Raw genomic sequence first — 25,649 nt, 5'->3', positions numbered from 1 at the left:
GGTTGTGTTTTTAAGTTTTAAAACACACAAATACCAGCTGAGTTATTATTTAGACTTACCAAAGGCAGAGGAATTGCCCTGTGGAAGGAAGCATTACACCTCTACTCATCCTGTTCCAATACAAATCTATTTTCACACATTTGGAAAGTTCAGGACTTCATCATAAAGGAAAGAGACTGTACGACATAAAGGAAAATGTACAGTTGCTTAGTGACTGGATGAGTACGGGAATTAAATGTAGCCACTGCTCTGAAATTCATGGCATAGAGTATTCTTCATTTTTATTTTGTAAGAACTTACACTAATTTTTTCAAACTAGATGAAACTGAGTTTTCAGTAGTTCCCAGGGCAATAGGCAAGTTCAACAAAAACACTGTTTTTAGAAGAAATTATTTTTGACAAGAAATGAATTCCTCATAAAAGCTATTGTTTACCATCATTTTTCATACAAACAAATCCAGGCAGGATGTGAAGATTCATGGTGGAAGATCCATCTGTAGAGTTAGCATTTCACGTATACTTTCTGGAACGTATTTGCTATATTTTTCTAAAACATCTAAGTACACTTTAGATGTTACCCATTAGTCCATTTTCTGAACATGGCATGATGATTCTCTACAATATAGTGTATTTTCTAAGTAACTGAAGGAGAGTAAGCAAAATACTCCTTCCTAGATGCTGCTGTTTTGCTTCTGGTTGTTTTTGTGGGTGTTTGAAATATACTATTTCTCCATTACTATTTGCAACGCACTAACTTTTTTTCTTTTTGTTTCTAATTTTACCACGATCTGCTTAGGTTGTATTTTGCTTACCTGTTCTTGAAAATGAGCGTATTGTTAGAAAAACGCAGTTGTGTACAGGCACGGCTTTAGGCATACTTTGGCTATTGGAGCAGAAAACAAAAAACCACTGCTTTTTTTTGCAGGTCCTGCAAGAAAAGAATGGCTGGTTTGTTTTGCTTTGTTTTTCTTGGTAACTGAGTTATGAAAAAGCAGAACTAAGCATAGTTAATAAATCTGGTGTGCATTCCTTTGTGCCCAGTGTGAGCATCAAACCTTGGATGTAAACTGCTTCCCTTTGTCCTTAGGCATTCTGAATTTTCTGTTTTCAATACATAGCAGGGTGATTTGTTCTTAAATATGTTTATGAAAAGTAGTTCTGAGCTGTTTTTTTCCCAATGTTTTCCAAGAATCATGGTCATTTCTTAGCTAAGTTAAAAAGGATTAAGTCATATAATTGGCTGCATATAAATTACCATTTTTAAACATTAAATGTTTTTATTAGACCTTTTATAGAGAGAAATAGTTGGAAGCAAGTTTGCCGTTCTCTTAAGTGTAAATTGCTTTCACCATTTTTTGATCATATTTGGTAAGGAGAAAAGAACAAACAAAATATGTGCTTGCCAATTTGTATGCAGTGTGTCAGCTTGATGCAATTAGAAGATACTAAGTCATAAAATATGACGTATGATGGAAATGCTGACATACTCCAACTTTGCAAAATCTCTCCATTTCTCATCCAAAATGAAACTATATATTACATCAGCTGTTTTATTTCTTGGGCATTTGTCAGTGAGGAAGCAAATTTTTAGATCATTTATGCAGTAGGAATGAGATTAAGTAGTACTTTTAAGACACTGTCTTTCATTCAGTCATCTTTGAACAAGCTGTATTTTGAGGTTAATTACAATTTGGTTACTTATGCAAGGAACAATCATTGATTTAAAGATATTTCTTTACTTTTGATTAAGAGAAATAACAATCCTAATCAGGCTAATATAGGGTAATGACCTTATGGGCATAGCTTCACATTTGCATTTTATTAGCTCATTTTGAGTATTCTCTTCTGCTGTAGGCATTTTCTGGAACTGTTATAGAAAAGGAGCCTTTGTCTCCCTCCTTAATACCACACCCAGTCATTGCTCACCCAGTCCTGCCTACCATTCTGGAGCGAAAATCAGAGGAAGTTTTGTCCGAAGCATCAGAAGAAACTACAAAGAGGATTTCAAAATTCAAAGCTTCCAGAATGCAACAGACTAACTAGGTCCTGCCTAGCGAGCCGAAGTTGGAGTACTCATGCCTAGTTTCACATTTGTTGAGATTATGTAAAACTATATGCGTTACACCTAGTTAGTTAAAAGGGTGTCCTATGTTAATTTGGCATTGGTTATCTTTTGAACGTTTATTGGCGACATTAAAAAAAAAAAAAGTTCAGTGTTTGAACACTTGAGTATTCATCTGTCGATTTCCCTGTGTGCTGTCAGCACCTTTGTATATGTTTGCCTTATGATAGCAGCACTTGGGTTCTTTTTCAAAAACTGTTCCTTACATACATTGTTTTTGTGTTTAAACCTAAATACAGGCAGTTTTGTGCCAGCTGTGATGTTCTACATACCATATGGGCCATTTTAAGGAAACTTTTCACGTTTCAAATAGATTCACCAATTATATTGCATTACTTGCTTTAGCATTTTAAGACACACTTGTATTCACATTGCTGTAGGTTTTGCAACTAGGTGTCTGCTAAAAGTTTTTTCCTTCTTTCAAACCTCTCTGATATCTCACTGTACAGATCTATAAAACGCTGGGTTCATGTACATTGCAGGGAAGTTTCTTTGATGGAAAAGGGTATTTTGTAAAATTAAATTTTCAGTAAAAAAGCTGTGAAAGTTGTGTGTTTTTTGTTACATTACTACTAATTTGGAAACAACATGGAGAGGTTTCTATTCTGAACTTGCGTTTCTAGCTTGAAGTGTTTACTACCACATGGACATAAAAGCAGTCCATTCTCTTGTGCCATTGTGTTTTAACCTCCTGCTAATGAATGTCCATGGAAATTGAATGCTCTTAAGGAGAGAAGCATAAACTCAGACTCTGATTACAAAATCTCCTCGTTCTTTTGTGTACTCAGAAAACATTGTAATTGTCTTGGGAATGCCCAGAGGGAGTCAACACTAAGGAAAAATGTCTTAATGCTTCAAGTTTATTTCAAAATGCAACAGCACTGCAGCACTCGGGGTACAGTTTTGTGTATCCTTCTCTTCACTGAGAGCAATCCTGGCTTCAGAAGTCCCTGCCCAGCAGGTCCTTCCTGTCTTCTTGCCATCCCCTCACTTGTGCTGACACAGCTTTTGCTGGGGCCACCCCTTGAATGATAATAGGCGATGGAGCTGGGTTTAAAAAACAAACTACTGGGTTTGGTTTGGTTGGTTTTTTTTTTTTTTTTCAGCAGTGCATGTTTTTTTTTGAAGCTAGTGAGTTTCCTAATCTCTTTCCCAGCATGTCTGTATCAGCACAGTTAGAGGGGTAGTGTGTTGAGCAAGGACAAGGGAAAACGTTGGCAGAGGGCATGGGGAGCTGGAGTACCTTAAAGTGATGTTGCTCTCCAGCTGACATCATCAAACCACAGCCTAAAAAGTGAGGCAGAAAGACTTGGGAGGTGTAAGGAGGGATTTGCTTTTGGCCGCAGTTCTGTGGCTTTGTAAACGCACAGCCCGAGAGCCACCAGGATCTGGTTTTCCAAATCTTGGCCATCCATGAACAGGGTGTCAGCTAATGCCGTTTCCTCGCCTGCCCCTAAAATAGCCGCGCCTTGCGCTTGAGTCCTTTGCTCTCAGATCACAGCAGATTAGCTCATAGTGCAGCTTCATGCATTAAAACAGAATCGCCAACTCCCCCCTTTTCAACACTTTTTTTTCTTTCTGTGCTTAGAAGGGAGGTGGAGGCATTGGGACTTCTTTTTTTTAAGGTGACTTTTAAAAAAGGCTACACTCCATCCAACTCTGTCGTTCTCTGCTATGTGTTTGGGAAGGTGGCATAGTTTCATGGGCAGAAAATGCTGGCCAAGTTGTGTGGCAGCAGGAGGGCAAGAAGGGGCCGATAGCTGGGGTCCCTGCATGGAGGAGCAGCCCACCAAAGCTGCGGAGCTGCATTTTCCCCACGATACCGAGCAAATTGTGTTTTGCTGAAACAAAAACTGAAGGGAAAGTTGCGCAGCCCTCCCGGGCCTGAAGCTTGCAGGCTGGGAGGGGGCAATCTCCATTTCAAGCAGATCCTGAGAGTCACGTTGAAAGTGTTAATGATTAACTTGATTCATGCTCAAATGCGGATTTTTTTTTTTAAAGCATATTGCATTAGTACTAAAATAAGCCATCAATGCCAGTCCACCCTCTATTCACGGCTAAATATTTAAAGGAGGTTATTTATAGCTTCTTTAATGAATTCTTGGCTAAACAAAATGAAATTATGTCCTAGAAAAGTAGAAGCTATTTTGTAACCAGAACAGTGCAACTGTAAAATATAGTTCCATGAATATGTATTTTAAATAACAAGGGGTTGAGATCCAAGACTACCAGACACGGGTAATTAGAGGGAAAAGGAGAGAAAGAAAGAGAGAGAGAGAGAGAAACCCCTTTAAAAAGATTTATTTAGATATCCTCTGAAATACTTCCCACTTCTAGTTACTTCAACAAAACCAAATGCCCCTTGTCACCATAGATCAGTTTCAAATCAAAATTAATTCTTTGCTTGTTTTCTTTTTTTCCCCTCCCCTTTTTTCACATCTCTGCTCACAGGAAAAAGTAGGATAAATGCACCTTGGGTTTTAATGAATTATGGCCTCAGTTCAGGGAAGCATCCTTACTCAGGAATGCACTTTGGCATGTGCTTATGTCTCAAAGATTTTGCAAAGAAGAATGGATTTAACCACGTGCTTAAAACTAAGCACATGAGTGTTTTCCCTAATAGGGAGCCTTAATGTGTCTGTGCCCTTTTTCCAGTATATTTAATTGTGAGAGGGTTTGCAGGTTGGACTGATCCTTCGTCTTTGGTCTCTTCACTTGGGCTTTACCAGTAGATTCACTGTGCGGTGCCTAGAGCAAGAAGAAACAGCTGTAGGATTTCTGGAGAATGTTTGCAAATGCTAAACAAAAAAATAAATCTACCAAAGCAGATAAAAACCTAGACGGTGTAAAGAAATGATCACGTGAAGGCCCATCTCAGCGAGGACTTAAAATTGGCTTTTTGTGGAACACTGAAGCCAACAAGTGGATGCAGGTGACCACCAACGCACAGGTGAAGCAAACACTAGGATGAAGCAACGGTGCCCCAAATTTGAGGCACGTAGGGCTCCTGGTAATAAATTAATCTGTCAAGAAGAGTGTCTTTTTGCCCCCAATGCTGCAGTTGGCGATTTTGTTCACTTAAATAAAAAGGGCACGGTTTAATCGATGTCGGAAACACCCTTGATGGCTTTTCCTGCTGCCTCCAGAAGGGCTCCTCATCTGCCCGGGAGCGCTGCCGAGGGCTCCGAGCCCAGGGCTGAGGAAGGGCGTTCTGGTTCTTCCCGGTGTTCCCCAAGAGGTTTTGCGTGTCCTCAGCAGGAAGGACGTGGCCCGGCCGGGGCTGGGGCGGCTTTGGCAGCTGGTCACGGGGGTGGCACAGGAACGCCCATGCTGGAAGGAGCCCTGTCCCGGCCCAGTCCCAGTGTCCCCAGCCTGCTCGGGCACAGGCGAGCAGTGCCAGCTGAAGCGCAGCCAGGCACAAATTCACAGGCAGGTAGAAACGCAGCAGCAGGAGAAAACAACAGGGAAAGACGTCGGTGCACAAGATCTCTTTAGTCCAAAACGGGAGCGGTGGTGGCAGCCTGCACGGGCACTGCAGGGCCATGGGGACAAGTCGGCGTGGCTCAGCCGTGCTGTGCCCCACCACCCTGCAGCCACTCCACACAGCCCTTTGCAGGGCCATGATTGCATCAATTATGCACTGCAAATTACCTGCTCCACTTCCATTCCTCACTGGGAGGCAAATTTGACTCTTTAATCTTCTTTAAGTGGCCACAAGTAAGTCGGGTACCTGCCTGTAGCCAGAGAAGGGGTTGTGGGGCGGGGGGGGGAAGGGGAAATGCTTCCTGTCTGAAGCTGAGGAAGCGCGGCCTGGAGAAGCTGAAGGAAAAGGCGGTGGATGTCGTGTGTTCGGTGCAGCCGGTCTGTGCTGGTAGCTGCAGGCCCGGCCTGGGCCGGTGGAGTCTGTGGTGTGCCTTTAGAGGTAAACTGGATTTATTTCCCTCTCTCTCTCCTGTAAGACTAGTTGCACTTCGCACTTTTCATTGCTCACTTGGAACATCTAAAGCAGCAGATTTTTGTATGTTTCAAGAGCGTCTAAACCAGCTGTTTTAGCTGTTCATTTTAACAAAGTGATTTATGTTGCAAAAAATGAGCTGGGATTAAAAGAAATCAGATGTGTGTATTTGGTATGCAATATTTTTGTATTACAAATAGCTCCGTTCTAACCCACATTAACCCCATGATATGTGAATTTTGCCAACTCCCGCTGTGTCTTTTAAATCAAATCCAGTAAATCACTCCGAGCGTTCCAATTTCCAAACAAACTAGTCTTCCAATGGAAGTCCTTTAACACCGCGCGGCGAATTGGACGGCGGAAGACAAATGGCGCATCTTTGTTGACGGTGGAGTTTAATTGACCAAAAGTGCCCGATGGAAGCCGGCAGCGAACGGCCCCGCACCGCCGCAGCCGCCGCTGCGGAGCCGCGCGGCCCCGGGCGCGCCCCCCCCCCCCCCCCGCGGCAGCACCCCCGCCTCTTTTGTTGCCGCGGGAGATCCGTCACGCTCGACGCCGGCCCGCCGGGTTTTCCCGCGCCGCGGGGCCGCGCGCGAGGCGCTTGCCCGGGGGGCGCGGGAAGGGTCACGCCCCCCCCTCCCCCCGCGCGGGTGCGGGCGGGTGCGCGCCCGCGCTGCGCGTGGCCCGGCCCGGCCCGGCGGCCGGCAGTTCCCCGCGCGCGCCGGTAGGTAGCGGCGCTGAGCAAAAGCAACACCGGAAAGCTGCCAGTCAGTGATTATAATTTATTATTCATTTCTGTTATAGGTGGGGTGTGCAGACAGTTACAGTAATAATTACCAAGACTCGAGCGTTTCCTAGGCAACGGGGTTTTTTTTTCCTTCATTCATGCTGTTGCGGAGAGTATGCCTGTAAAGCATGACATTGCTGTATTCGGAGGTTTGTTGCCCTCCTGCTGCTCCAGGTTTGAGGTTAGTTACAGCATCATAAGGTGCTCTCAAGCATAAAAAGCTCAGGCTGGGATTAAAGCAGGCAGGGAACGCCACGGCTAAGTCTCTCCTTCTACTGTTTCACTTTTAAGTAACAAGGTTATAAAAATGCAAATGCCACCTCGGCGTTGTTAATAACTAATATTGGGAAGAATCCCTGCAAGTTGTAAAACATTTTTTGTAAACAAAACCAAACCCGGGTGAGGTGGCTCCTTATATTTTACGGCGGTCTCCTGAAAAGAATATTTGCAAAAAAGGGACTTGCGGCTCGATCCAGCCTCGCAGCGTTTAGCGTCGTAAATCAATGGGAACTGCTCCACGCAGCTAATGATAAGGTGGTATTTGTTGTTTACCCTGCTTTATGGTAATGGTTCGTCAGGAGGAGGGTGCCGTGTCCTTCCTGAAGGAGCAGGAGTAATCCTTGATGTGGTAACAGAGTAACAGAAACCGCATCTGTTATCAGCGATCTATAAATGAATCGTATTATCCTACATTTTTAGGCTTACTAGAGCGCTCATTTTCAGAAACTTACATCAAGCATTGTGCAAGGATGAAAAGTAGTATTTTTCCATCCCTGCCGTATGAGGCAGAGGGAATTCATGATGCAATCTCACACCGAGATGGGGAATTTTTACCCGTTAAAATTTTGAAGTAAGATGCTAAAGCATGATTACATCTAGAAAGATTGTAATCTGCCGGTGATGTGCTCCTCTTGGAAGGTTGGGCTGTGGATTAATGGGGCGACCCTGTGGAGTGCTCTGGGATCCCGGCTTCTCCGTGCAGGTTGAGCTCTTTGAGAGGTTAATGGTGATACTAAAACAAAAAATAAAACCCAACACCCCCCCCCCCCCAAACAAACAAACAAACAAACAAACCCCTGATAGATCCTAACTCTCTTCTCGGCTGCCCAGGGCGTACAGCCGGCTCAGAAAAACTGACCGGCACGTGGCCCACCCCTCTGCTGTGGAGACCGATCACCCACCCTGCCCCTGCGCGGGTGACAAATCCCGCATTTCGGGCCGCGTGGGGCCACCGGTAGCCGGCGAGGAAAGTCAGCGTCGGCCTCGGCCCCGGCCAAGGTGGGAAGTGGGAGGTGGGAGGTGGGAGGTGAGCATCCCGGGCCGAGGTGGGAGGTGAGCATCCCGCTGCGCTCCAGGGCCGGAGCAGCCCCGTGGCAGCGAGCGCTGCGGGTGTCTGCAGCCGGACCGCGCGTCCCAAGGAGTTTTGGGCTCACCTGCGCGGGGCCGAGCGGCAGAAATTGCCTCGGCCCCGGGAGCGGGGCTGAGCATTGCGGCGCGGGGCGATGCTGTGGGGCCTGCCGCTCCGGGGCCGTGCGGGGTCTGGCACGAGCCCCTCTGCAGCCCCCCGCGAGCAACGGCTTCTCCAACCCGTGGCCATCCCCCAGCTTCCACCGCCAAAATCTGTCCCACCAAGCAACCCCTGCCTCGGTCCCCGCCGGGGCCCAGCGAGCACCCGGGGGTGCGGTGAGCGATTGGGGCTGCGTTGCCGGGAGGTGCCCGGGCGAGCTGTCTGCGACGCTTCGGTTTTCATCAATGCAAATCATCTACGCTAATTCCTTCGCGTTTGGATTTAAGTTTTAAAGAAAGCTTCAAGTTACCTCAAAATAGCTCGGTAATTATTTTAATAACTTGTATGAGCAGGAACAATACCCACAGTGTCAATTCTGGCTCGCAAAATGTTTTTTTCAACTGTTCTGAGGAAAAAACAACGAACAGTTCAACAGCTTAAATACAAGCGAGTGGATCTCTGGAGATTAATCTGTCTGGTGTTCCTCAGGTAAAGACTTCTGCACAATTTAACAAAGGAAATAATTTTCCTATTTTTATAATGCATGTCTCTCTGTGGTATAAATTACTAAAACCACGCTGCTTATCCTCAGTAATGTTATAGATGCAGATAATTTACTGTGTATCACGTTATCAGTTCATTAAAGAGATGCAATAAAATCATTATTTACTAAGAAACAGCAACCCTTGCAATATCTTGTCAGAGAAATTGGCTGATGCAAGATCATATTTAAGCCTATATTCACAATAGCCCTTTAAACATTTCATCTGCTTCCCACTTGAGTTGCGTGGAGGGAGCCGGTATTCCCACAGCCCTTCGGCGGAGGCGGCAAAGTTGAGTGCAGCCCGGCTGGCCGCCGTGCCGGGGCCCGATCCGGCGGTGTCGCCCCCCGCTCCCCGGGGCACCCTGCACCCACCGGGCTTGGCCCCACTGCGCTGCTCCCGCCGCCGGCTCCGCCAAAAGGTTGCCAAAATATTAAGGGAGGTTTAGGCATTTCCTACCCCATCCCCCTCTTCTCCTCTGCCTAAAGATTACTCTGCATCCTAGACAAAGGAAATATTTAAACTGTTAAATCTGAACAAAGATACAGTCTGCGTATGACTTCTCTGAAGCCCTATAAAAATTCTTTAAAATTGCCTATTCACTCAAATTTACTGAGTGTAGCAAAAATGTCAAAGGCATAAAGTCAGAGAAGATTGAATAAAATAATGCAGAAAGACAGATTAGTCATGCACAGACCCACACAGCCTTTCACAGCACACAATACCACTTTTTATTACCGCTCTATCTTTACAAAGACTATGTTCAATACATAGAGGATGATACATGGTCAGTCATGTAATCTGCCTTTGATTCCAAGACTCATTTATCTGAGCCCTTTTCACAAAGACATTGATGAGAGATTTCAGTGTTTTCAGTGCATTGTTTTATTTATCATATATAATGGCTGGTGGAAAAAAATAGGAATTATGTCACAGATCCTGCATAAAGGAGTTGTATAAAAGACTCTGTGACAAAGTTTGGTAAAACACATAGCGGCTCGGCTCAGGCGCGCTCTTTTTTCCCCAGCCCTGTCCCCCTCCTCGAGCACTTTCAATATTGACAGCTGTCAAAAGCCCTCAAGGAGGGTCGCTGCCCGCCGCCTCTGCCTGCTCTCGCAGCCCTCGCGAAGCTGTCTGAAAACTACCGATTTTTTCTTTTGCTTTTAAATTTGAGCAATATTTTAATTGTTATTTTTAGCGATCTGGATTTATTATTTATACATTCACCAAAGAAAAGAGTCAGTCACAGTTTTGTATCTTGCAAATTTAATAAAGAACAGCCCTTAAGATAGAATTTCTCAGCCTGCCAGGATTGACAAAAGCCAGCTAATGCAGAAATGTCAACAGCAAACCTCATCAGCAGCCCCACCATGCCTTGCAATCAAGGGAAAGCTATGGCTTTACATAAACAATAATATATAGCTATCTAAATATCTCTACGTGTGTGCGGAGACACTACCCGAGACGCGGGAGGAAGAAGGGACACAGCGCTCGGGCCTGGCGCTGCCGGGTCTCCTCTGCGTGGGTGCCGGGGTGCTCTCGGTGGGGGGGAAGGGGTGAGGGCTGATGCTCTCCCGTGGGATGGGGGACCGAATCCAGCTCTTGGATACATGGCAGGGCCCATCGGTGTGCTTGGGGTCGTTCCAGACTTACACCGAGCAAGTGGGGCTGCTTTGCCCTGTTGAGTCAGCGTTTTGTGGGTGCGGAAGGTTTGTTTTCTCCCGCATAGCGAGTGATGGGAGGTGGCTGGACCAACCCCTGCCCCCCACCCAAAATACAGCCAGGGCCACCCTCAGCGGGCAGCGCTGCCCGGGGGCAGGAGTGAGGCTTCATTAAATACCGGAGCGTTGGCTGGCATGAGCTTAAATTGCAGTCTTACTTTCAAAAGGTCTTTCAAAAAGTGTGTCTGTGGCTTATGGCAAAGGGAGGTTTTTCCTGAAAGAAGGTGGACGTGAGCGAAGGCTGGGGAAAGGACTGGGTGAGCCGCAGCGCGCCGGGAGGGTACCATGCGAGAGCATCCCTACCTGGCGCTGCGGGGCTGCGATGCCCTGGGCAGGGCCTGAAGTAAGGGCCTGAACTGGGAATTAGCTGTAATTCCAGCAGTTTCAGACCCCAAGCGAGGTCTCTGAGGGAGCAGGCAGAATGGCTGAATTTGGAAATTATATAGAGGCACCTTATATCCAGATGTCAGTTCTTCTACAGGGCCAGCAGAGATAAATCATGGAGGTATCCTTGACAAATATAGTAGCTTCCACTCAGGGCACAGTGTTAACCCGCACTTAAGGCTGAGGCACATGATTTAATAGGGAGAGACTTCGCGGCTAAAGAAAAATCTCTCAAGGAAAAAAAAGTGATGGTGATGTCGGTGGAGTTGGGATGATTGTGCCAGCCCCGGGGGCTGAACACCCTGAACCCGCCATGGGGGTGTCCCCCGTGGGCTGGCGGCTGGGGCGAAGAAGTGCTGGCTTGGCTTGGGCAGCGGCAGGGACCCGCGGCAGGAGGGGGCCGGGATGCTGACCCGGGATGCCGAGCTGGGATGCCGAGCCGGGACGCTGAGCTGGGACGGCCCCGCGTGTGCCGCCTGCAGCCGGCTCGGTCCCTTTAACCGTGGGGAGTGATGGAGAGCCCAAAGCTGCTGCTCTGCAAGGTCCCTATAATATAGTGCTGTGCAGCTGCAACTTAGATCGTGAGGAAAACAAAATGGGCCGACTGAAATGGAAACTTTTGTTACTTATAATGTTAATGAAACCAGTTTATCAGGCAGCGCAGAGGAAGTGGAATATTTAGTGCCATTTAATGTCTAATCATCAGCATTTCTTTGAATAAATCACATTACATTGTCTAAAACCTGAAAAGACGAAGCTGTAATAATTTTTAATATGTTGTAGTTTCATTAAAGGGACACCCTGTTTGCCATCTAGCCCTATGTGTTTTAGGGGAGGTTGTAGGCAATGTGACAGTGTATTTGACGGTTTCTGACACGGCCTCGTGACACGGTGACTCGGCTTTGGCACGACCAAACCGCAGAGCCGCGTGCTGGGGGTCCCCGTTTGCTCATGGGTGGCTGGGTGCAGCATGGGTGCTGCAAACTCGTGGCCCAGCTGAAGGTCTGAGAAGTGTCCTCAGGTTCTTTGGAGCTATATGCTGGTGCCATCAAGGCTTTTTATTTTAGCAGAAATACTTCCTTTGTTAAGGCTGAATCGTGCCCTTCCCATTTTCTCCCATAGCATCCCAGCATCGTCCTGCTGTGGGCCGGGGGGTTTGCACGTCCTACCTGCGAGGCGAAGTGCCTGTCCACCTTTTTAAACCACCAGCATGGCCTCAGCACCTCTCCAGTGGCCAGCTTGCCCTGTTGCACCCCTCGGCATCCTGGCTTGCCCCATGTGCCCCCAGTCCCCCCGGCTGCCCCCCAGGGCACGGCTGCTTGCTGCCATCGGGCCAAGCACCGGGCACGAGCACCTGGCAGCCCACGAAGGTCTAGTTCTTGCCCACCAGTGTCTTGCTCATCGCAACTTTTAAGTGAACTGCAATGAACCTATAAGTCATAATAAAATGAAATTATGACAGTTGTCTTCAAATCCATTGATTAATGGAAATACAGGTAGCTGGACACAGACTATATGGTTATAAATGGTGCTGTCAAAATAAAATAATTATTGTATTAATAAGGAAGCTGTTTGGCATTGGCCCTACTGTAACTCTAAAAATATTTCAGCCCTTGATGTGTTTTGTGTTTCATGATACATCATGTGTTTTCCCGATGAGCAGCTCGGTGGTGTACGTTTTAATACAATTACTGTTTAGCAATGTGAGTCCCTCGGATCCTGGTACATGCACTGCAGCTGCAGATGGATTTTTTTATTGACTTAATACTAGTTCTAACTAGATCCCGAAGATTGACTAAGTTGGTGGAGCACATACCACTTTCAAGCAGGAATGGGAAAAAACTAGCATATCTTATTGTACCTGAAACACTCTATGATATGTACTAAATATTATGACTACTGCGAGCCCTGCAATAATTGATTCACCCACACAGCCATTTAGTCTGTGAGCTGTTCGTTTTACAAATTCTACAATCTTTTAGAAATTCTTTCAGTGAAGAAGATTGCTGCCTGGCCTCAGATTCATTATGGTGATTGAATCCTCTTCAATAGAGAACTGTTTAAAGAGAGCACATCCCTGTGTGTCTCACTCAGAGTGAAGGCACATAGGTTAAAAGCTTGTCTGGGTGGCATAATTCACTGCTGCTGTGCCAAACAATCACATCTTATTGTGACCTTCATAAGATACAAAAAGGCAACAGTATGGAGCTAGTCTTTTTTTTTTTTTTTTTTAAACCACAGCACAATTTTAGCTACCCAACATCTGAAGCTACCAGAATCCCTAATTAAATAACCAATTAATAATGTAGAATAGAAAGAGCTATTTTTTTCAGACACAAAATCATAATTAATCAGAGTACAAAAAGCTGCCTGTCTTTATATCAGGAAAATATAGACTAGGTATTTAAATATTCTAGCACACCTGAACCTTGGCCATCCGTCATTGTTATGACTTAAAACATCTCAGACTAAATTAGGTTTTGTTTGTATAGAGCAGTGAAAGTCAGATGGCTTGAATGACAAAATTAGAACATGCTCAAATCACTGAAACAAAACTGCATAAAAGGAAAGATGTGCAGGAGGAGTATTGCTCGTGTTAAGCTGAAATCCTTCTTTGTGGGATTTTTTTTCTCCTCTCCTCAAATTATTGTTTGTAACAATAGGAAGCAGAGAACAGCTCCAGGAACTCTATCAGTGTTCTTTATATATGTACCTTTTGGCACATTTATATATTAAAAGAAATAATATTGTTGCGTATAGCTGAAGCATAACCTCTGTTATTTCTACTTAGTCAAGGAAATGCCATAACAATGGATATTTTTCAAGGAAGAATATCTTTGAAACACAAGACTATAGTCATTTTGTATAGCACACAAAGGTCAGGTTTACCAGGAATATATTTACATCTCTTCTACATTCAAAAGTTGAAGCTTTTTCCCTTTGGAAGTTTGTGGTACATTTTGGTAAATTTAATCAAACGGATTTTAATAAATGTTCCGAGGGGTTTGTTTTTGCACGCTTCGTACCTTAACCCCAGCTATTCTGCACGGGCAAGAAAAAGTTGTGCTTTTTTGTTTGTATACTAATAGAGAAACAGAGAGGAACAGCTTTGCGGTCCCTCGGCTCAGGCAGCCGCGCCGCTGGGGACCTCCCGTGTGAAAGCCTCTGCTCTAAAAATAGACACCACAACACGTAAATTGCCAAGTTTGGGCCAAATGCTGCAGCTCTTAATTGAGCAACCCTCTCGGTGACCTCAACGGGGCATCTACTCAACGAAGGGCTGCAGTATTTGGCCCTTTGTAATTGTTTCCGAGGTATAATTGATGAGAGGCTATTAATGGCTTCCAACTTTGATAAGTGTTTAACTTCATGGTTCTTGAGTCTGTCTTGTTTTAAGTTTGTTGTAGGCCTTTTAACACCTTTTTTTAGGAGGAAATAGTTTTACAAACATGTGATGCAAATGCCTATGTGACCTTCATGAGCATGGGCATATAGATAGATGTGTGCATACCTGCGGACTCTATACCGTGGATAGAAATTAGCAGCTTTCCTTAGGCCGGCGCTGTACAGAGCAGGAAATTCTGTCTCTCTCTTTATAGTTCAGCATCTTACCTCAGAGGATGTCTGTCCACATAAAATTTGTTATTATCCTAGTAATAAATAATTTTTGGTGACAGTTATAGTATAAAACTGTGCAGTGTTTTTTTATTGATAAAACAGCTATGAATCAACATACATGAACACAATAAAAATGTACAAAATATATGTATTATAGTTCAGACTTTGTCAATAGGGCATTACATTGATCCTTTCTCTTTGGTGTTATTTGCAGAGCTGCAGTGAGCATTTCACCAGCGATGCAAACTTCGTTAAATTGCCTTAAAAAAAAAAAAAAGTAACGTTGGCTTGGGTTTCTGAAGCCCAGCTGGACTCGTGTCCTATTCTTTGGAGTTGTGTCTCTGCGGTAGGTTCGTGAAAACAGTACAAAGAAGAAGTCCCAAGGCTATCTTAGATCATCTAACTTGCACGTATAGTGGAGAATGGCCGAGAAGGTGATGGAGGCATGAGATATGGGATGGCCTTAGATGAACGAGACCCCATCAAATAAAATAATCAGTCATTAATAAAAAAAATATGTGCTTCATGTAACTTTTTTTTGTCCAAGTACATGAAAGGGTATGAGGAAGGTGGCCCTTACAGGAGCGGTTCGAGGCCATGAGGCCGTGCAGCAATGCAGAACTGGACCCATGTCATTGGGGCTGCTGAGCTGATCCACCGGGGGCAAAGCTTGGGACACGGTTTTGAACGAATAATAACCAAAGAAGTAATTGTAAAAATGGTCTGTAAAAATGTAAAAATTGGTAAATGCTGTATAGCTTTACCAAGCGTAGATTATGCCAGACGAACCTGGTATCTTGCTTTGACAAGATCATTGATTTTCTAGATAAAAGAAATGAAGTAGATCTCATCTCTCGCAGTAAAGTATTTGATACAGTGCCACGTGGGAAATTATAAGACAAGATAAGTACCTGAACAGCAAGACAGGGGAGGGAGACGGGGCTGGGTCACGCTGAAAGACGGAGCACCGGTCTAGGGAGAAGCCACCGGTTGCCTCTTGGGATTGCCCTCTGACCTGACCTTTAGGACAAGGGAACGTGCCGATGAAACTCGCTCACCACGCAAAGCTGGGAGGCATCATTAATACAGAGGATAATCAGCATGGCATACAGGGAGAATGGGGCACTTGCAAGGAGCAGATACCTGGGAAGAGCCATTCTGTCCTGCTGTTGTGGGAGGGAGGGAAGTCCTGGAGCTGAGCCACCCATCTCTAGTGGTACAAGGGGAAGACCTGGTGGAGTCCATGGCCATGAGGGATTTTAGAGTGGTAGAGATAATGGCCACCTTAAACTTTTGCCTGTGAAAAACTTCGGAGGATATCTTACCCAGTGGAGGTTCCTGATGCCATTCAGCTCTAATTTTCAGTTTTATTATTCTCTAATATCTCACTGAATAAACAGTTGCTCTGATCTTCCCTTACTTATGTGCAGAAGTAGCCGATGATAACAGTGTAGGACGCTTGAGATAGGAAGTAGTCAAGTGAAATGATGGAGGGAGCCACACGCCCCTTTTCTGAAGTCTTGACGTTTTCTCTACAGAGAAACAAAGAGCTGTCACTCACTCCAACACAGAGAGCGCAGGAGGAGGAAGCCCAATTGCGGTTAAATAAATAAATACGAATATATATGCATGTGCGTTCCCTATGCACAGGTACCTTGAGGGACCCCTGGTGCAGAGACCTCTCCTGGTCCCTGCTGTCCTTCATGGAATGGTCTCTGCAGCCCATGAAGCTGGCACGCAGCATCTGAGCAGACGGGGTGCCTTTCCCTGCAGGGACGTCCGTGGGCCCCCCCGTCATCTCCGCAACCCCCCGCTGTGCCCCATCCCTGGCTGGGGCTGCCCCGCTGCCCCCTGCCCACAACCCCATGAGGGTGCAGCAGCGGCAGGAGCCCAGGCTCTGCGGGTGAGGAGAAGAAATAATTTGGTTTCTAAATTGGGATTAGACAGGATTGCAGCCGAGCCGCAAAAACTCTCAGGCCAAAAACCACAGAAATTGGGCATGTTGCTGAGCAGAGCCCATTGAGAATAGGAGGACGGTATATAAATACTGGCTCTCTGCGGTTGTGGTGCCTTGCTCTTATACTGCAACTATTTGTGTGTTAAAAACAGTAAGAACAAGACATCTGAAAATTAGGATTCTATGTCAAACTGTCAATACCCACAAGCATGCAGCCTTTCATTAAAATCTCTTTGACATTTTTGTTATGCGCAGAGAGCCAAAAAGATGCCAAAAGGATGTGATATTTGTGATCACATCCTCCTGCTAATACAAGACACTGCAAAGATGATTGTATGAAAACATTCCTTGCAAAAGGCTGAGCAGTTAAAGAAAAAAAAAAGAGTAAAAAAAGAGACTTAAGTTGAAAGAGAGAGTTCTGTATACTGTGGGAATTTGGGATGTGCTCCTTGGACTAAGCAATGGCAAGTAGCCTTTTTAACAATTTGTAGTTAACCAAAACGATAAGCAATCCAGTAATTTCAATTTGCCACAGAGGTCTTCAACCCCCCAAATGTGCAAAATTTAATCATTTTGGGAAAATCATGTAATGATTATGTCATGTGACCTGGGCAGAAGAGATATTATTTTGTCACAACAATGTGAGTAAATTATCTTACTGGCAACTCGCTTAAAGGTCATGGAGATCATCTGATGCATGAGATGGAAATTTCTCGTGCCAAAACAATATTGACAGCTTATCAAGCAGGGAGGAAAGTACAATGATATAATAGAATGTAAGGTAAGATAACACTTGCTACTGACGGTAGAAAATATGACATGGCATTTCAATTTTAAGGTTATAGGCAGAATGATATGGTATAGATGCTTGGAGGCATAATAAGGCAACTTGCCTGTGGATAGGCTAAAATGAATGCAATATTGTAGTTTAATGTATAAATATATAATATATACTGGATATTAAATACAATACATGAAGAAAGGGATATAAATAGTTGTACCAAAGGAGGGAAGGAGAAAGGCCTGCACCTGCCTGGATGGATTCTCCTTGTGCGTGCTGCCAGCTCAGTAAAATTGCTCTGGGTGGACTCAATGGATTTGCATTGCACTGCTCTCTTTCTCTAATGTTTTGGTATTTGTAGGTGCCCTGTTGCTTTTCTTTAATTTTACTCCCTGACCACCCTCATCTTTCTGTTTTATAGCTGTAATACGGTGCAAAAAGTGAATGGCCAGGAATCTATACAGTATTTGTATATATACAGTGTATGTATGTATATGTAAACAACAGATTTGAGCCCTGAACTGGCCACTAAAGGTTTCCCACCTTATTTTCAATGCTGAGTTATAATGCCAGCTGAAAAAAAAAATTATGAGAGAAGAGGAATATTCATTGGGGATCTGATATAACACAAAATGGTCCTGATCTTTCTTAACCATGTGTTTGAGCGCCTGTCCTGGCTGCATCGGGCCCTTTGTGCCAGGACTGTTGCTCCTTTCGCTTTCGGCACGGTGAAGCGCAGTGACACCCAGGCACTGCCTGCTCTGCGACAGCACGGGCGCTGGAGATAGCCAGCGGGAAATGCACTGTGCTGGAGAGGAGTCTGTTAGGGCTGAGAAATCTGTTTCTTGTCTGCTGTAACAGATTGCCTGGGAGGCGGCACCGTACCTGCTACCTGCAGGTCATTACTCAGGGGGAGCCCTGTTTTAAAAAAACATGGTGTCAAAAAGCGCAGAGGAGATAAATCAGAGCAGATCAGGGATCTCTGCACGTGCCTGTGTTTCCCCATGTATTTGTATTTGGGCCAGAATCAGGATATTTCAGGATATGACATTTCGCATCTATGAACGGGCAACGCAATCCCATTGATGTATTCACTCCCTGTTTTTTTTTTTTCAGCTCTTCTTAACTCAGATGAAAGATATACATTATTTATATTCTTTTCCGCTCTCATCAGTGGCAGAAGACTAATCTACCCCTGCCGAGGAGAGCCCCTTCCCGTGTTTGTGTGTGGCACTCACAGTCAGGGTCCCACAAACATCATGCTTCTCGGCATGAGGTTTTCTAAGGGCTCGAGCCTCAGCCTCTGCTGCCTGCTCGTGGCTCGCCGGTCCCCAACCCTCACTTGCATGGGCCCCATTAGACCCAAGAAAATTATCTTGGCGCTATGCTGGTAGGGTCTCCACTGAAAGGCAGCAGTTGTGCCTGTGTTAGAGGAGATGGAGGCACCCAAGACCCAGCTGTGTGTGTCCACGAGCAGCGCTGGAGCGTGTGGGTCAGCCTGGTGCTCCCCATGCTCAGCCAGCTCTGGGCATGATGGAGAACGAGGGTCCAGATGAGTCACATCTGAAAAAGTGATCGAAGAATATGGCCAGGGCTGGGTCATTACGATGTTCTGCAGCTGTTTGTGTGGTAGGTCCTTGGAACTTTGAAGATCTTAATTTCTCAGAGGAAAAAAAGTTACTGGAGAGGTCTCCTCCACAGGTAGTTAGTCGTAAGTAAACTACCAAAATATTCGCCATCCTTTATATTGTTTTCAGGGGGAATCAAGATAATCAACAAAATCAACAGGACTGGTATTCCTGCAGTGGCTGTTCAGAAAGGGTTGGTTTGGTTGGCAGAGTTTCACTATTATTGAGTTTGGCTTTGAGTTTTGGGCTCTAGCACAGCTGGGGATGGGAAGAGGAGCTGCTAGACTTTTGCAGTGGAAGATAAAGAAATACAGGGCTCAGATAAAATGTGCTTGCCTCTCCAGGATCAAATGAGATCTGAATAAAAGTTTTCTTTTGGCTTTGGGATTTTCAGATGCATCTCAAAGCACAGTCAATTTCTCAGTGAAGAAAACAAACCCATGTGCTTGGTTTCTAGTTTTTTTTACAAGACCTACATAGCTCTAGATTCTGTCAAGCAAGTTTGTATCCCCTCAGAAGGACTGTAGCCAAATATAGTCAGTGGTGTATTAATGAAGGTTTTCTCTGCTCAAAACCTAATTGAAGCCTTGGACAGGGGTAGCTGTTCTTGCAGGTTTCCAGTATTGCATCTTCAAGAGTCAACTTGCTGGGAGCAATGCACTCATTTGTGTAAGGAAAAAGATCCCTTAATGTGCTATTAAATTAAACAATGTCACTGCTATTGCAGTAGAGCTGAGCGAATAATCCATAATGAATAATTTATTCAACAAATTTAGCTGCTTTCTCTGCTCACAGACTATCTGGAGACAGATCACAATTCCCTCCAATTTACTTATTATTTGAAATTACTGATGGATAGCTTTGTAATTAAAAAAACAACTCTGTGTCTTGATCACAAACAACTGTGGGTGTCTGATCTTCGTTAGTCAAGGTATGTGGGTTGATTGTGATGGGTCAGATAAATCACATGATATTGTTTCTGCCTGCTCATTGGAGAAGCCTACAAGCATGTCTGGCATGAAAACACAAAAAATTCTGTCTCTGCATGCAATTTTGAAATTTGTCTTGTGCAAACATTTGCCCAGTAAAACCTGATTGCTCAAAAGTGTGCAGAAAGCAAATCCCAGGGGGAAATCAACATGGCTGCAGTAAATTCATTTAAAAATGTGAATGAATATTTGCAGACTTCTTGGTTTTTTTAAAGCTCCCGCCCAGCCCTGGACAACAACGTGAGTGAGAACAAATCTCTGGTCCTGGTATTATGAGAACATTAGCCTAAACTCACGATACACTGCACAGGTGGCATCTTAAAACTGATTATCTTGGAAAGATATTTCAAAATCTCCCTGTTCTGATGGCTAGAAGCATTTTTTTGTTGTGAATCTCCCAGGTACTCGTGGCCAGGATATACTCACTGGTTGCTGAGCCTCTGTCTGCCAGTCCTGTAAATAGCCCTGAGGGATGCGTGCTTGTCCACTCCCCTGCCCCTGTCCCAGGAAGCAAAGTTGGTAGCAACTGCTCTTTCCAAAACCTCTGTTAAAAGTCATCTGCAATGCACCACACTTCCCGCCTTCTTTGTAGGCTCCTCTTCTCCATCACTACCTTGCTTAGATGGGGAGGCCCTCCCTGCCCTGTCCTCAGCTTCAGGCAGGCAGCCTTCCTCCTCCTTCTTCTCCTCTTCCTCCTCCTTCCTTTTAGTCCTCTGACCCTCTCTCCCAGCACTGAGGTTAGACTTGGAGGCCCCCAACCCTAACCCAATCTTTGAAGCTGATTGAGACTGAAGGGACAACATGTTTTTTCTCTTCCTAATTTCTAATGTTAAGAAAAACAACTAAAAGTGGGGAATGTCTTTGCAGAGGTATGTGTAAGCCTCTCAGAACTGAGGTCTAAGGGTTGTGTTTGTACACGAGGGAATGGGCTGATTAATTGATCTTCCCCGAGTCCCATTTCAATACTTTATTCTTCCCAATGGAGGAGATGTCTTTGTTTTTGTGAGTTCAGCTAGGTTAGGTCACAAAGATATTTTCCCCATCTTTTGAAATATTATACACGTTGGTATCATCTTGAAGTAGAAAAGTTCATGTGGCAGCTTTTGTGTTTCCCTGGTAGAAGCCAAGCATGAATAACAATTAATAGTGCACCATAGCTGTTTCAGGTATTCACACCCTATTAAAGCAGAGAGCAACTCCAGGGAGAAATACCACTCATTGGCTGGGAGAGTAGTGCTTAGTGATGACAAACAGCACTTCAAACTGAAATGTGGTGAGATGGGTCAGGGAATGCTTTCCTTTATAAAGACGTATCTTTTTGTATATATGAAGTTTGGAAGGAAGAATGTGCCTATTCAAAAGGGACCTTTGGAGTGAGCGGTGCCGCCAGCTCCAGCGTTAACAGTTGCCCAGTAGGTACCTGTCCCTGGGGTCCTGGGCACCAGCCGTCGCCTGTTCACTTGACACTTCAGCATTCATTTGGCTGGTGAAGAGGATTTTGCAGCACAACTTGGAAATATCGAGGCTTGAGGATTTTTATTTTAAATTTGCAGAAACGCGGTCCTTTGCGAAAATATTATCAGCATCAAGAAGACAAGGACAGTTTGTGGAGGTGAGCAGCGTTTACATCCCATGTTTACACTGCCTCCAGTGCCTCACTGTGCCCAGAGCTTCACTCCAGGTCAAGAAGGACAGACAGGGCATGTGGACCACTGCGATCTCAATGCAGCATAAGACACCCAAAAAGAAAACAGAGGGATATAAACGTCCCTCCCTGGAAGTCCTCCTCTTAAAGGCATTGCTTTTCCCCAGCTGGCTGTTGTGCTCTCCCTTCCCTGTGCCTTACACCCAGGTAGGGCTGCTTCTTTCCATGCTTGAAACAGATCCCAAAGCCGCAGGAAAAACAAAGAATGGCTCTTGTTTATTTTCGCAATGTTTTAACTGGGTCGGTGAGGGATGAAGCCTTGTTAAAAGGATTTTACTGTGGGTCATCCAGAGTTTGAGCTGCTGAGGAAGAAAAGGGGGAGAGATGATGTTTCCCTATGGGCAGGTCGGTGGCCAGTGCCGCGCTGCCTGTCCGGCTGCAGGGAGCAGCCAGTGCACGAAGCCAGAGGTTGAAGAAGAGCAATAGGAAACACTCATTTGGGCAAATGAGGATATGAACTGAGGACATTTTAATATTTTTCTCATAGAAAGTAGCACTAGTTAATTTTATCCTCTACCCTCAATTGCTTATAAACACAAAATGAAAGCAGCATAATTCTTTAAAGTCCATTGCAGGCTTTTTTAAAATGACCTCTTCACCTGTAATTACAAATAAAAGATTATTGAGCCAAATGGGATATATTAGTAAGAACATCAGTGATATAATTTTGATCACAGTGAATAAAATAGTTGGTAAAATTCATTTAACAGCCTTTAAATCACTGGCTTCTGTGTTATTTACTTCTGAAAGCATAACTCATACAGCTTCTCCTCTGTTGTATTCCCACAACATGTATTTATCTCACCTTCTCCCTTGAAACCTACGTAAAAAATAGGTCTCGCATTGTCAACTCTCTTTTCCTCTTCATCTCTTGAGCCCGTGCTCTGCGTGCAAGCCGTTGAGCCCCTGCTTCCACGGTGCGGTGGTGGCGGTGAGATGGGGACGGCAGTGGGATGGGGACGGGCGGGTGGTACCGTGCAGGCAGGCGGGAAGCCAGTAAAGCCAGGCAAAATTAAGAGAACTATTTTCACATCAGAAGTCTGGGAGCTAACCTGCCCAGGCCATATTTAGGGAACTAAACAAACCAGTTGAAATCCAATGCAAAGAGTGCAGTTTAGCATTTGAACATTTCTCTGATACAGCTCTTAAAAATGCCAGGAGTCAGAGAAAGTCCTGCAAGTCAGAAGTGCTCGCTGAGAGATGGCCAAGGTCTGCCTTACCTCTGCCAGGCCACAGATGGGCTTTGTGTCTGCTAATGCTCTTAAATCAGTAGATCTGAGGAGACAACAGTATGGTCCATTAACAAATATAATCAACATCGTCTCTGCTGGACCAAGAGCACAGGATATTCTTGCTGCAATACAGTCACTTTGAGCGTGCTATTCCCTTTAAATCAGCGCAACATCAGGAGGTACCACATTGGATCAGCTGTGCAGGAGGTGGACATCTGCCAGACATAACCATTATCAATCATCACTCAAGTATTTACATCAATCATTGTACAAACATTTATGTCTGGAGTCCTTCTTCTGGCCACAATGTAGGTTTAGATAGAAGCGTACGTGCAATGCAGAGAGGATCCTGATCCTTTCCTTTGCCCTGTTTGTAGAAAATTCGCTTCTCTCTTCTCCCCTGGGCCGACCTCCAATTTGTTTTCTATTTGAAAGGCTAAGGCCATATGGCAGATATGTTCAGCCCTCAAAGTCTTTTGACCTTTTGAACAGTTGCAGTCTAAATTTCAATAATGAAAACACTTTCTTTTTTTCCCCTTTTTTTTTTCTTTTTCCTTTTTGGATACTTATAAATGAGATATTATATTTCCATACATTTTATTCCTGGCCACATCTGTGAATCTAATATTGACCTGGAGTTATCTGTGATAGAGAAGTTATTAATTTTGACAGATATAAGGGAGAAGCTAATATCCTCCTTTTACAAACACCTAATATTAATCTCTAGTGATGTAAACGAGAACTCCAGAATGGCTTGGGGTGGTGCTGGAAATGATATGAGATCGAAATTTGATAATGAAAAAGGGAAAGATTCATTTTAGAAAATTGATAAAATGGATAAAAAATTGTATTTCCTATGAAATAAGTGTAGGAAGCGCAATTTAGATTTAGCATCCATTATTCTTCTATAGGTGGTATATACACGACGGAAATGTTAGGGACCAGATTTTATTCTGATTTATATATCTGTAATTCCATTGACTCGGAATAGCATCTGTACCATGGTTTCTACTGAAAAAACATATAGGAAGACTGGAACTGGTTTTATGGCAAGGGTAGGTACCCAGCTTGGTTTGACCAGATGGGGGTGGCTATTAATATCACACCAGCAAAACTGTAGTGACACAGTTGCCTTCAACAGCTGTAGACTTTACTCCTTGGCCCTCAAGATCTGTTACAGTCATGCTCCCAAATCCTGCTGCTTCTCTGTGATATTTTCTCCCCTAGCAAGCCTTCTCTGTGTTATTGTGCCCCAGTCAAATGGCTTTGTGACACGCCAGGGAGAATTCCTCGATGCACTGGAAGGAAACTCTTCCTCTACTGCTGAATATCTGGAGATCTGGCTTTGGATTCTCCCTCTGGAGAAGTTTTTGGCCTTTGTTCATGATAAAATTCCAGTATTTTATGATACATGGGATACTGTTTTTCCCCCAGCAATTTACTGGGTTATCCTGGGGAAATTGCCAAGTCTGGAGATTCTGCAAGTGTTTGGAAGGTTTTTACTTTACGGCAGAGAGACAGTTTGATGGCCTGGTTCAAAAGGAGCTAAGATTCACACAGATGGACTGTTTATTTTGGTTGAATTTTTTTGTTATGCCAGAAGCGAAAGAAGGCTATACTGTTAATTCAGACATTTTGCTGTCCTCTTCTTTTTATACCTCAGCAGCATTTGTACCCTGCCTGTACACAAGATCATACCATGCAATTGATAAAAGCTCACCCATTTCTGGGAGCTCCGTGCAGGTTTTGTGGCTGTCCTGCTACAAAGGGTGCACAGAAGTTGGTTGCCTGTTTTACTCACAAAAGTGGTGCGACGTTCCTGTGTCCCTGTTAATCCATCACAGTGCTGAGGTGCCTGTGATGAAGGGAAATAGGGCAGGTATGATTAATAAACAGTTTATTGTAGGGATAGGGAGCTGTGTGGGAGAGCTCCTCTTTAGTCTCACAGCTGTTGTGTTGCCTTGCTGTGTTTGCTACATGTATTTATTGTCAAGCTTATCTCAGAGTTATGTATTTGATATCAGGGCTGTCAGGAAAATTACTGAAGGCACTGAAAAGCCTGTCTATCCCTCAGACCAAAGTGGAAAGTCATCTTGACTGCAGTGGCTAACAGCACGTGGAGGATGGCACAAAGCCTCCCTCCTTGGAGAGATGTCCTCAGCAGCGGCAGAGATTGACCTGAACTGCTGGTGGAGGGAGATGCTGGAGGAGCACAGCTGGTGGAGAGAGGCACAGCCCAGGGACAATCAGCCCCTCTGTCATTTTGGGTACTTTCTTTCCTGGAGATGCTGTTTGGGGATGGGAAAGCTCAGACAGTGCAGTGGTGCAGAACAATCCCGACAGCTGTGGGCTGGGCAGGGGCAGCAGGGAAAGAAGCTCCCTCCCAGGGGGCAATTTAGATCTTGGATTAATATTTTTGTTAGTTGGGAGTCAGCTCAGGCTTGTGGTTTTCACAGATTTTTCTGTCCCTTTTATTGCAGTCTCTTCTGAGCTGACTCTTAACCAGTCCACCTCTGACCATGCTCAGGCTCCCGTGAGCAATGCTCCACAGTGTCACGGGCGTCCTGGGTGCTGCATCACTCAGGATGCCGGATCCCAGCCATGGCCTCACTCAGCATCCTCTGCACCATTGGCACAGAGGGTCCTGCGTCATGCCTGGGCACAGCCCAGGTGTCTCTGAGCTTCTCCAAAAAGGGTCAGAGGACTTCTACCATTTTTGCA

General features: G+C 44.9%; 1 protein-coding gene across 2 annotated transcripts in view; it reads left to right on the top strand.

Moving 5' to 3' along the window:
* URI1 (URI1 prefoldin like chaperone) overlaps nucleotides 1-2,672 on the top strand; it is a 43,039-nt gene extending 40,367 nt beyond the window's left edge. For both annotated transcript variants that reach the window (XM_052795612.1, XM_052795613.1), the window contains exon 11: nucleotides 1,855-2,672. In XM_052795612.1, coding sequence (XP_052651572.1) covers nucleotides 1,855-2,043 — 189 coding nt within the window. In that variant the 3' untranslated portion in view covers nucleotides 2,044-2,672. The remainder of the gene's footprint in view (nucleotides 1-1,854) is intronic.
* The last annotated feature ends 22,977 nt before the right edge of the window (nucleotides 2,673-25,649 follow it).

Source organism: Harpia harpyja, chromosome 9 (assembly GCF_026419915.1).
Source record: "Harpia harpyja isolate bHarHar1 chromosome 9, bHarHar1 primary haplotype, whole genome shotgun sequence".
Taxonomy (NCBI): domain Eukaryota; kingdom Metazoa; phylum Chordata; class Aves; order Accipitriformes; family Accipitridae; genus Harpia; species Harpia harpyja.
Note: the sequence above shows the minus strand (reverse complement) of the source record. Positions and strands in the feature narration are given on the sequence as shown.